At 50.5% G+C, this 12936-nt stretch overlaps 1 protein-coding gene across 2 annotated transcripts in view; it reads left to right on the top strand.

The window, feature by feature from the left end:
• Positions 1–12936, top strand: part of WHRN (whirlin) — a 91998-nt gene that overhangs the window by 17732 nt on the left and 61330 nt on the right. For both annotated transcript variants that reach the window (XM_027550612.1, XM_027550611.1), the window contains exon 2: positions 9615–9833. In XM_027550612.1, coding sequence (XP_027406413.1) covers positions 9615–9833 — 219 coding nt within the window. The remainder of the gene's footprint in view (positions 1–9614; positions 9834–12936) is intronic.

Here is a 12936-nt window from a genome sequence, read left to right as displayed (position 1 = left end):
TCTTATGTGGCTTTGACATATGGTTGGCCTTGTGTTATCTGAACTTACTTAAAAAAAAATTTTATCTGGCTGTGCTGGGTCTTAATTGCAGCAAGCAGAATCTTTTAGTTGTGGAATGTGGGATCTACTTCCCTGACCAGGGATCGAACCTGGGCCCTCTGCACTGGGAGCCTGCAGTCTTAACCACTGGACCACCAGGGAAGTCCCTATTTGAACCCTCTTGAACTACTGGTAAAAGATACATGAGTTTGAAGAATCCAAGATTCAAGTTCAAGCCTTGCCTCTCTTCCTCTTTCTGACCTTGCATAAGACACTTGACCACCCAGACAGTCTTTCTTCATAGGTGCAGTGGGAAGAATATAACCCATAGTCATCACTGTAATTTGCTGTGATCAATAATGTTAACCATCATTTACTGGGCACTTGCTATGCACCATGCCCAGTGCAAGATGTCTTGTGTCCAGTATCTTGTCTGTCCTCCTTTTGTCCACTCAACTCCGTGATGGTAGGCATGAATAACCCCATTTAACAAGTGAGAGGCCTTCCCTCGTGGCTCAGCAGTGAAAGAATTTGCCTGTGATGCCAGAGATGCGTGCAGGAGATGTGTGTTCGAACCCTGGTTCAGGAAGGTGCTCTGGAGAAGGAAATGGCAACCCACTCTAGTATTCTTGCCTGGGAAATCCCATGGACAGAGGAGCCCAGCTACAGTACGTGGGGTCACAGAAGAGTTGCACACGACTTAGTGACTAAACAGCAACCACAAAACAGGTGAGAAGGGTGCAGCCCGGAGGGCTTAAGGAACTGGCCCGAAGTCTCGCAGCTAGGACGACGTGGTCCTCTGTCTGGGAATAGTTTTCTAGTGAGCACATCTATGACTTTAAAACTCTTGAGGGGTCTTCCCCCTAAGCCACCTTTTTATTTTGGTGTTTTGCAATACAGTACTTCGTCTCTAGGAGAAATTGGAAGATAGAGCAAAGATTTGCATGCACTAGGAGATTTCTGGATCCTATGGAAGAAGGCACATAGTAGGCTGGATCCCTGCATCAGAGTGAACTCTGCTTCAGGAAGAAATCACTGGAAAGCCCTGACTCAGTCCCATCCGCAGTGCCCATGCTGCTCCTGCTGCTAAGTCGCTTCAGTCGTGTCCGACTCTGTGTGACCCCATAAACGGCAGCCCACCAGGCTCCCCCGTCCCTGGGATTCTCCAGGCAAGAACACTGGAGTGGGTTGCCATTTCCTTCTCCAATGTATGAAAGTGAAAAGTGAAAGTGAAGTTGCTCAGTTGTGTCCGACTCTTAGCGACCCCTTGGACTGCAGCCTACCAGGCTCCTCTGTCCATAGGATTTTTCAGGCAAGAGTACTGGAGTGGGGTGCCATTGTTAGGGGGAATTCATGCCTTTTACAGACTAAGGTGTCATAGTGCTGCCCCCTGCAGGTAGTTAGAGGAACTACACAGAGAGGGACAGGTTTGCATATGAAAAAACACAGTCTCTGGGATTCCACTTTTCTTTGGTGTAGAAAATTGGATGCAAGTATAAATATGTTATCGCAGCATTGTTCGTGCTGGCAAAAACTTAGAAGCAACATAAATTTCCAGCAATAGGGGAGCTGGAATTCAGTGGTGGTGCATCTCAGCCAGGGAATGCCGTGTATTATGGGAAGAGATGATCTTTTTAAGGAAAGATCCTCAAAATACGTTTTTTTAGCTGAAAAAAGATGTCAATGAAATGTTAAGCATGAGTCATCCTATGCAAACCTCAGACAACAATAGTTTTGTGTGTGAACATCCGTGTGTTTGTAAAATATACAGAACAAACCGAGATGGACAGACACCAGAATGTAGCCGTGGTTGCTGTGGATGGTGGGTTGTGACTTCTGCTCTGGGCTCTCCATAGTAATAACAACCCTCACCCTTCTGTACCTCTTACCTATCTTCCAGACACTAAACACTTTATGCATATTAACTAATTTAATCGTCCCCCCGGCCCTGTGAGATAATACTACTATTATCCCATCTCATGCCTGGGAAACTGGAACACAGGCTGGCTAGGTAACTTGCCTGGGGTTGCCGCTGGTGAATGGCAGAGCCAGGAACGGAATCCTTGAAGTCTTGTTTCAGAGCTGTGGCTCTAAAGCACTACCCCTTCTGCTTCTCTGAATTCCACGTGTGTCTGAGACATGCTCACATGAGTGTGAACAAGCATGGGATGGTGATCCAGGGCATTTGGGCCCCAGGCCAGTGCACTGCTCTTTCTGTGGCCTCTTTTAACAGATTCCTGGGGCTGCCTAGCATCTTCAAAGCCCAACGGATATCTTGAATGAATGAGCACATGAATGAAATGAATGAAGGGGTAGTGAGTGGAGGAGAAGGAGCAGGGAGAGGGGATAAAGAAAACAGAATAGGCAGTGTGCCTCAAGGAGCTGCTCTTGCAGTCTTAGAGACAGAATGCATGAAGGTGATACAGAAGCTGTAGTATAGATGGCAACAAAAACATACAAGTGTGCCGGCTGCTCTCGGAAAAGGAAAGTCAGTCACTGTCTAAGAAGGCTTCCTGGAGGTGGTGAGAAAGGGGCTGAGTGTCAGTCAGGGCCGATATGAGGACGTATCAATCAAAAGAGAGGACGTTTCTGAAGAGGAGGCAAGTTGGGAGGGAGAGGCTAGAGTTGCTCGGGTATTGGTGTCCATGCAGATGAGAGTTTTAGAGGTTTTCTAGGGCTTCTGTTTAGAGAAGGAGCTGGCAGGCCCAGGAAAGGAGTTCACGTGCCTTTAGTACCTACTCTGTGCCGCGTACTATGTTGTTCCTCAGTCGCTCTGTACTGTCCCACTCCTTGCAACCCAGTGGACTATAGCCTGCCAGGCTCCTCTGTCCAGGGGATTTCTCAGACAAAAATAATGGAGTGGGTTGCCACTTCCTCCTCCAGGGGATCTTCCCGACCCAGGAATCGAACCCTTGTCTCCTGAATTGCCAGGCGGATTCTTTACTGCTGTGTGGCTATATATACTGTATAGGTAGTTTATATTATCTTGATCATCCTTAAAACAGTGGCATTTTGAATGCAGACACAGGTACAGAGAGCTTAAGTCATTTGCTCTGTGTCACACAGTAAGTCAACAGCAGAGCCAGGATGGGAGCCCAGAGACTCGGAACCCAAAACCCAGCTAGGCAAGGTAGAATCAGGAAGAGCAGGCCAGCACGATCCTTCCCTCTCTTCCCCGTCACTAACCTGGGTCTTAGACCAGCCCTCCCTCCTGAGTTTCTGTTCTGAGTGATCTGTTCCCCAGAAGAGAAGACCTTGCCCTGAAATAAGCTGGATGACTCACCATGATGTGTCCTCACTCAAGACTTTTCCGGAACGCTTCTTTCGCACCTGCCTCTCCAGGCAGTAGTCTCATGGTCTTGTGACCTTATGCTTGCACTTTGGTGCATGTTTTTAAACACGGGAACATGTGTGCACCTGCTTGTTAACACAGTTCCTCCCCACTCCCCAGTCTCTTCGTACTGTAACTATCTCCAGTCTATTTCTCAGTCTTCTGCTGAGCAGAGAATTCTGTCGCCTGGTCTGTGATTTTGGGGTGTTAGAGTCAGCTCTGAAGAGCTGAGTGAGGCAGATGTGCCTCCTGAGAGCATTAATCCAACTAGCCAGTTATTAAGTTTGAAGACATCCACATATAATTTACATTCCCGCAATCATAGCATGCTGCCTGCGTCATCATCTGGTGATGGGTAATGTCTCAGCCGTGCCATCTGCCTGGGCAGATCGAGATTCCTCTGTGATATGACCTGGTGGCATGCTGGCAAACCCCCCGGTGGAGTTTCACCAGTAAACATGTGATAGCAAGCAAGGGAGCAGGGGGCTCTGATGACGGCTCTTGCTTGCAGTGGACTCTTCCCAGATCTCATGGGATTTGTTTAGCCTTAGCTCATTGAATTCTTAAGTACGAGGCACTATGCTAATAGGCTTCTTCTACCTAGAGACTGGGGAAAACAGATCTTAATTTTCCAGGAGGGAAGCAGATGAACAGAGGTTTGGTCACTTGCGTGAGGTGGCACAACTTATAAGCATTTGATTCAAGAGACTGGCTCGTTCTGCCGGCTGCTGCAGCAGGAGAGGGGTGTGGTCGCCAGTCGCCAGCAGGCACTGGTACACTGCTTTTAGGTAGCTTTTGGAGGTTGTCTACCACACACAGGCTGCTGTCTGTGAAGAACAAAGACGCGTGGTTGCGGTCCCATTGGAGGCTGTCTCCCCAGCCATCGGGTCCCTTTGAAGGTCCCTGCTGCTGTGATAATGCCGAGTTGGGGTGCATATCCTGCCACACCTGAGATGCTCCATCTGCCCTTCTGGTGTTTTCTTAAACCCTTTTGGTCCCTCCCAACTGATGTGGAACCTCAGAGCCCCGAGATTCAAGATCTGGTTCAAGGACCTGGTAGCAGCGTCATTTCTCCTAAATATAGCAATAAACCAGAGGACATTCAAATTTAACTTGGGGCAGGACCTTAGCAATCAGAGATTCCCTTCTGCTCATTGCTGCTGCTAAGTCACTTTGGTCGTGCCTGACTCTTTGTGACCGCATGGACTGTAGCCCGCCCGGCTCCTCTGTCCATGGGATTCTCCAGGTAAGAATACTGGAGTGGGTTGCCATGCCCTCCTCCAGGGGATCTTCCTTACCCAGGATGGAACCCGCGTCTCTTCTGTTTCCTGCATTGGCAGGTGGTTTCTTTACCAATAGCGCCACCTAGGAACCTGCTCATTGCCAGCTGGCAAAACTGAGGCCAGCAAGAGGAGGGCATAGCCCTCGACCACGCAGCAGAACACAATGGAGATATGCCTGAGTGTCTGTTTCACAACCAGAGTCCTTTCTAGTTTGCCTTGCTGTATAAGGCTGCTTGCTACTGAGGCATGCCAGTGAGAGAAGCCACCAGTTCTGGGCACCTAACCGGGAACGAGAACCACATTATCCTCCAGATGGCCTGAGCCTCAGGGATCAAGGTGGCAATGGTGAGTGTGTGAGGTAGGCAGGTGGAAGGGCTTTCGGGGCAAGAAAGCGCCAGCCAGCTCTCTTTATGAATTAATCCTTCCATTCAGTCAGTTCATTTGCTCAGTTGTGTCCAACTCTTTGTGACCCCATGGACTGCAGCATGCCAGGCTTCCCTGTCCTTCACCAGCTCCCGGAGTTTGCTCAGACTCATGTCCATCAAATCAGTGATGCCATCCAACCATCTCATCCTCTGTTGTCCCCTTCGCCTCCTGCCAGGGACACCTTTTAAAAATAAGCAAATGGTTGTTTTAAAAAAAAAAAAAAAGAGAGAGAGAGAGAGATAAGACAGCCAGGAAAAAGCAGAAACTGCACTCCTAGACCTTCCCCTCCTCCCGCCTTCCCTGCATAACACACACAGTTTGGTCAAAGCGCCATGGATGGAGCCCTCCTCACTGCATTCTAATGGCCCCGGCACCAGGACCGTGTTCGCAGAGCCTGTTTAGGTGTGGAAAGTGCTGTCTCAGGAGTCCTGTTTTTCTGCAGTTTTCCCAGAAAAATAAAGCAGCAGTGGATGATGATATTCAAGCTCTCCAAGACCCAGTGAAAGCCCACATGTACCCCCTGCCCCTAAAGAGCCAACATCAGAGGTTCTGGAATGGTCCAGGCTGGAGTGGCCTTCAGATTTTCTGGCCCCACAGGCTGGTGACGGGGAGACCGAGGTGCACAGGGGAAGCCGCTTGCCCAGGGCTGGCTTCCTGTGTCCGGGCTGTACTTCTGTGTCCCTTCCCTTCTCGGGTTGCCAGGGTCCCTTTCTGCAGCACGCTGGGGGCTGGCGGTGCATGGGAGACTCAGTGACCTGCCAGGCCCTCTCCGGTGCCAGCCTTCCCTCTTGTTCTCATCAAAGGCATTAACCTCCTCTCCATTCTCAAGGTTGCTGCTCGCCTATTTATAGAACTGACCAAGAAAATGCCACTATTGCCAGTGATACAGAATACAAATCGTGCACTGTGCGTTGATTTTCATTCTCTCAGACACCTTCTTTTTTTTCCACTCCTTGGATAATGCTTTTCTACACCTGGTTTGCCTTCTCAATGCGGAGTCACTGCTAGGAGAGGGGAGTGGGCTCCGCCACGTGCTGACCCCCCACTGTGTGCAGACGCCCACCCTCTATGTGTTCCGTTTTACCCACAGGATTCTGAGAGGTGGGCATTGTCCGCGCCTCTCCCCCACCAACTTGTGCTGCTTTAAGAGCAGAAGCAGCCGGCCTCAGTGACCCCGGACTCACAAGTGACACAGACGACTTAAATCCAGTTCTGCCCAGATCCACAAGGTCCCGTTCTTTCCACTTGCCTTCCCCTGTCCCAAATTCCAGCGCAGCCTTCCAGATCCGACGAGGAAGGTGGCTGCGGGGTGATGCCTGTGCGTGTTATGGTTCATTTGGAGGCCAAAAATCTGCTTTTTCACCCAGTCAGGGCAAACAGGTTTTTCTGAGGACCTACTCTGGGCCTGGGCTTCCCCAGTGGCTCTGCAGGTAAAGAATCCACCTGCAACATGGGAGTCACAGGAGATTTGAGTTCGATCCCTGGGTCAGGAGGATCCCTTGGAGGAGGACATGCAACCCACTCCAGTATTCTTGCCTGGAGAATCCCATGGACAGGGGAGCCTGGGGGGCTACAGTTCACAGAGTCACAAAGAGTCAGACACGGCTGAAGCGGCTTCGCGGGCAGGCACGCACTCTGGGCCCAGCGAAGCCTTGTCTCTCTTCAGGCCGCAGGTGCCCTGAAGATATGCTCACATTTCTCTCTCCAGGCCCGGCACACAGTAGGCTCTTGGCCAGCCCTTGTGGAATGAGTGAGGGCTCAGACTCACCGTCTGTCCCAGGGAGGAAGCAGAGAAGAGGCAAGCCCATCGAAGCAGCATCAGAGCTTCAGCAACGCCTTCATGGAGGAGGGAGCCAGAGGCGGGGCAGAGGGGTTAGGAAGACCCCTCAAAGGCCACAGTGGCTTCTGCGGATGCTGTGCACTAAATTCCAGCAACAGCTTACTTGGTTTCAGGCTTCCTCCATCCTGCATCTTAAACTTCACAGAAATTTTATTTTCCCAATTGTGCTGTCAGGGGAGTCCCGGGGAATGGGAAAAGAACACTGTAAATCTTTCTTTGCTCATCTTCTCAGAAATGTTTTTTACAAGCAGAATTTTGGAGAGCTGCCATCTGCTCGTTATCGCACTGCCCTGGGACTGGCATTTAATTGTGGGATCGAGGGGCCCTCCCAGCCCGACCTTCCTCCTCTGGAAGAGGTTCAGGTGTCAGAGTGTCCAGGCCTGTGGTCCAGTGTCCTTGTCCGGAAACTCTACCCAAGTAGGGCTCTCCACTGTCTCTGAAAGCCACGCCCTTGACCCCTTTTGTCCATGGAGAGAACTGGGGGTCAGTATTACACAGTGCTCTGCAGGTTCAGAGAGTTAAGTGCCACCCTCCCCTTTTATGCATATTGCTATTTTCTGATATTGAAAGCACTACACCTTCCTTCTGGAACATTTGGAAAATATAGAGAAACAGGAAGAACAAAATAATAACCACCCATAATCCTGCCCCCCAGAGAGAAGGACTGCTGGCATCTTGGCACATTACTCCTCGGTTTCAATTTTTTTTCCCTGTGTAATTTTTCTCTTAACTGAGATCACACTGTGAGACAGGATTTATATCCTCTGACCCCACTTAACATTAAAATCTATCACATTAAAATGCTTTGTAATGATTGTAAGATCTATCACATTAAAATGCTTTGTAATGATTGTAAATGTGATTTTAATACACATGAGCTTACCCATGTGTAGGTACTGTCACTGATACAAAATCCCAGGTTCTGGGGTGTGTTTGCTTGTTAATCCCAGTGCTGAGTGACCACCTCCCAGAATAAAGTGCTTCATGTCAGTAGAGGTGCATCATGGGAAAGCAGTATGGCTGCTCCCAGGGGCAGAGTTTGGGTTCACCTCTCCCTGTGGTCCTTCCATCCCCGGACTAGAAAGTGTCAAGTCAAGGTGGTACCTACACTCAACATTAGTTGCTGTGGGAAAGAAATCCGTTACTAGCTGTGTGGGCAGGTCATTTCTCCTCCTTTACTTCAACTGAGTCATGGAATCCCTCCTCACCAAGATTGGATTCCATAAGGATTTCAGGAGATAAAGCACGTCAGGTACACAGCAGAATGTCTCACACATACAGGCCTTTTATCATTGTTAAGCTACCATTGTTGCTGTTGTTCCATTACTAAGTCATGTGTGACTCTGCAGCTCCATGGACTGTAGCACACCAGGCTTCCCTGTCCTTCACTATCTCCCTGAGCTTGCTCAAACTCATGTCCATTGTGTCAATGATGCCATCCAACCATCTCATCCTCTATTGCCCCCTTCTCCTCTTGCCCTCAATCTTTCCCAGCATCAGGGTCTTTTCCAGTGAATCAACTCTTCACATCAGGTGGCCAAAGTATTGGAGCTTCAGCTTCAGCATCAGTCCTAATGAACATTCAGGGTTGATTTCCTTTAGGGTTGACTGGTTTGATCTCTTTGGTGTCCAAGGGACTCTCAAGCGTCTTCTTCCACATGACAGTTTGAAAGCATCAATTCTTCGGCGCTCAGCCTTCTTTATGGTCCAACTCTTACATCCAAACATGACTACTGGGAAAACCGTAACTCTTGACTATATGCACCTTTGTTAGCAAAGTGATGTCTCTGCTTTTGAACACTCTGTCTAGGTTTGTCATAGCTTTTCTTCCAAGGAGCAAGTGTCTTTTAATTTCATGGCTGCAATTACCATCCACAGTGATTTTGGAGCCCAAGAAAATAAAATCTGCCACTGTTTCCATTTTTTCCCCTTCTATTTGCCATAAAGTGATGGCCATTATTATCAGTATTTTTATCTCTTAACTCTCTATTGGGGTCGTCGAGATCTTCCCTAGTTTCCGTGAGGGCTCGTGGGTTCAGCATATGGCTGTGCTAGTGGCTAAGATTTGTTACAGAGAAAGGGTACACAGCACAGTGAGCGTGGAGAACAGCACACGGGGCTGGACGGCAGGAGACCAGGCGTGGCTCCTGAGTCCTCTCCCTGTGCAGTCACACAGGGTGCGCTTGATTCCGCCGGCACTGAGTCGTGTTGATGTGTGAAATGCCTTCCAGGCACGCTCTACAGACTCACACCAGGGGGCTTTGATCTGGGGGCTGGTCCTGTAGGCGCCTCTGCCTGTACCCACCTTCCAGACCACTACGTTGTTTGCACAAATAGTCCCGGCACGGTGAGCCTCCCATATCAAGTAAGGAATGGGGGGAACATTCAGAGTCCATGTTCCCAGAGGGCAGCCCAGCAGGCCTTTCTAAGGATGCAGTTGTAGGCCTGTTCCATCGACTCTTCAGCAAAGATTTGCTGAGAGGTCCTATTTCTTGTGTTTGGACCACTTCAAGGTGAGGGATGGGGTGGGGTGGGACAGATGTCCTCATTTCCCTAAGACAAAACTGAGGGCTGGGAAAGGGAAGAGATGTAGGGGCTGGCTGCCTCCTCTGTGTGCAGGGTCCTAAGAGGAAGCAAGTTTTGGACAATCTCTCACCATCCCCTTTCCTGCTAACAGGTGTCTCTCTCTCTCTAGGCTCTCAAGGGCTCCAAGAAGCTGGTGCTGTCGGTGTACTCAGCGGGGCGCATCCCCGGTGGCTACGTCACCAACCACATCTACACCTGGGTGGACCCCCAGGGCCGCAGCATCTCCCCACCTTCAGGCCTGCCCCAGCCCCACGGCAGCGCCCTGCGGCAGCATGAGGGTGACCGGAGGAGCACCCTACACCTCCTGCAAGGCGGGGATGAGAAAAAGGTGAGCCTCCTGGCCTTGGCCTCGCAGGGCCTCCTGGAGATGGAGGGCTGGTGGGAGTCGGGGTAGGGGAGCTGGCCACTGAGATGCCATTCTCCTTGCCAAACCCAGAACAGGGAAACTTCTTAGAGCCTGGAAGAAAGGCCTTGGTTTTGTAGGGGCTCTGGTCTTCATCTCCCTCAATTCCCGTGTTGTTATTTGTTCAGTTGCTCAGTCATGTCCAGCTCTTTGTGACTCCATGGACTGCATCACGCCAGGTTTCCCCTGTCCTTCACCATCTCCCGGAGTTTGCTCAAATTCATGTCCTTTGAGTCAGTGATGCCATCCCACTATCTCATCCTCTGTTGTCCCCTTCTCCTCCTGCCTTCAATCTTTCCCAGCATCAGGGTCTTTTCTAATGAGTCAGCTGTTCGCATCAAGTGGCCAAAGTATTGGAGTTTCAGCTTCAGCATCAGTCCTTCCAATGTATATTCAGGGTTGATTTCCTTTAGGGTTGACTGGTTTGATCTCCTTGCAGTCCAAGGGACTCTCAAGAGTCCCGAACCACAATTAGAAAGCATCAGTTCTCCATGGCAGAGTATAGGGGACCCTCTAGGCTTGGGGGGCAGCTCTGTTCTCCCTCTGCTGTCTTCTGTGATATTTTGCCCCTTATGGTTGAAGCCTAGTCTTCATGTAGCCCCGAGAGTGGACAGAGGAAGAGAAGATGCTCAGATGATTTACACTCGCGATGATTTAACTCCTCAGTGCCCCAGATCCAGGCGCATGGCCACATGCAGCTGCCAGGACTCCAAGCCTCACGGGGCACCTTTTGCAGTGTGGGTCTCGGGTTGTAAGGAACGGAAACTGGTCCTGGTCACCTTCCACAAAGTCAGAATTGACTGGCAGTGTGTGGGCAAGCCCAGAACTGAAGCTGAGGAACTCAAGATACAGCCCCCAGGAAGAAAGGGGTCCCCACGGTTTCTGTTCTCTGCATCCTTTCGCTCAAGATTCGTGTATCGGGAAGGGAGCACCTGATTGGCTGGCAGGGAGGTGCCTTTGATTGACAGAAACACCAGTACTGTGGCTGGTGGGGGATGGGTTGTAGCCCAAAGCACCATGGGATGCTGTAACCTGAAGAAGAGGGCAGGGGCCTCAATACCCCCTACAGAGCCTTCCTTCCCCAAGACTATGATTGTTTCTTTAATAAAATTGAGAAAGGACTGAGAGATGGTCCCCCCTGATATTTTAAGGTTAACTCGGGGTGCTGTTTGCCTTGCACCCTTTCGTTGCTCCTGGGACCAAGAAAGTCCTTCCTGTAAGCAGCTCTCTGACGTTTTAAGACCTTGACACAGCTTGGGGCTCTGAGCCAAGCGCCTTCCCTCTGGAGACTCTTTCTTAGCTCTCCTTTCCTGTCGATAAGACCATAACATTTATTTAATGTGTTTTGTGTTCTTTGCTCAAATATCAGTATGCTGGATCCAGCAGAGGTGGCGGGGTCTTCTGCCGGCAGAGAGGCAGCGGGGTAGCCAGTTCGTGTGCACCACCGGCACCTACCTGGGCTTCTTCAAGGGGGCCAGGGCTGGTTGGCGGCAGAAAGGGGCTCATGCCTGCCTCCCGCCAGGCGCTGCTGTTCTCTGGCCATCTCGAGAAAGCGGCACAGCCTGTGGCATTGAGTCGTTTTCAAGGCCAGCCTTCCAGGGCTGGGCAGAGAACTTGTATCTTTTTCTCAAGCCTTCCCTCTGGAGGGCATGATCTTAGGGTAGTAATTATGATCAGGGAAGAGCTCACCATGTGCTGGCTTTTGCTTACAGCATCTTCCCATATCCTTGTGGCTGCTCTGTGGGATAGGTGCCCTTAGCAACATTTTGGAGATGCAAAATCCAAGACTCAGGTGCCGCAGCAACTAGGATCCATTGAGTGAGTCAGCCCATGCTTAGTGAGCACCTATGGTATACCTGGTGCTGTCATGGGAGGTGGGAATGGAGAAATGGCCAGAAGACATGAAGCCCTGCTCTGGGGAAGCTACTGGTGAGTTTGGACGTCACAGGAGGAATGAGACGATGGTCCAGAAATGAGCATATTTGAACAAGATAATTAAGATGGTGAGGCTTGATGGAAGGAAATAAAATCAGGAAGGGTGATGGAGAGTGATGGGGAGGGAGCCCCTGCTTCAGATGAGGTGGGCTGGGAGGGTCTCCCTGAGGAGGTGACTTCTGAGCTGAGACCGAGAGGAAGATGGAGCTGCTGTGTATCATTCTGAGCGTTGAAAATACCAGGCAGCTAGGACACCATGTGCAAAGGCCCTGAAGTGGGAATAAATGTGGCATCTTCAAGGCTTAGAGAAAAGGACCCTGGCACTGGAATTGAGTGGGTGGGAAGGTTGGGAGGATGTAAGGTGCCCTGTGGGTGTCTTGGAGTAACTTATATAGGAATGTAGAAGGCAGAAGGGCTTCCCAGGTGGCGCTAGTGGCCAGTGCAGTAGATGTAAGTGTCACGGGTTTGATCCTTGTGTCAGGAAGATCCCCTGGAGGAGGAAATGGCAATCTACTCCAGCATTCTTGTCGAGAGAAGAGGAGCCTGGCAGACTATAGTCCATAGGGTTGCAAAGAGTCGAACACAACTGAAGTGACTGAGCATGCACGAACGCGAGTGTGCAGAAGGCAGAAGCTGAGACAGTCAGGCTCCAGAGGGAACACAGATAGTCCGGGAGGCAGGAAGTGCCCTGACCCACACGAGAGAAGCTTCTCCATCGTCCCCTTCCTCCTCCTGCTGATACAGTCTGTAGCCCCTGTTTTGCCACTGAGGACGGGCATAGGGGAAATGTCTCCGGAGCCCTCACTTTTGGCTCCTTGGCCCGATTCTCTTCTCTCCAGCCGCCTGGTCTCATCCGGTATTCCAAATAGCCACCCCAGACTCTGGACTTCCCGTGCCAAACTTCAAAAAGCCTAACCTCAACCCTCGTGGGGACACACCTTCTAGGCAAATGAGTTCTCAAGGCAAAAGTGATGTAAAAATCCCCGGTAGTGATACTGTCCTTGAAAGCCGCTCCACTGTCCCAAGCTAGTTCTGATTTTGCAGCCCTTGCTAGTAAGGCTCTTCTCTACACTGGAGTGTGAGAACCATCCCA

The sequence above is a fragment of the Bos indicus x Bos taurus genome, chromosome 8 (assembly GCF_003369695.1).
Source record: "Bos indicus x Bos taurus breed Angus x Brahman F1 hybrid chromosome 8, Bos_hybrid_MaternalHap_v2.0, whole genome shotgun sequence".
Classification (NCBI taxonomy): Eukaryota; Metazoa; Chordata; class Mammalia; order Artiodactyla; family Bovidae; genus Bos; species Bos indicus x Bos taurus.
This window is presented reverse-complemented; position numbering and strand designations above follow the sequence as displayed.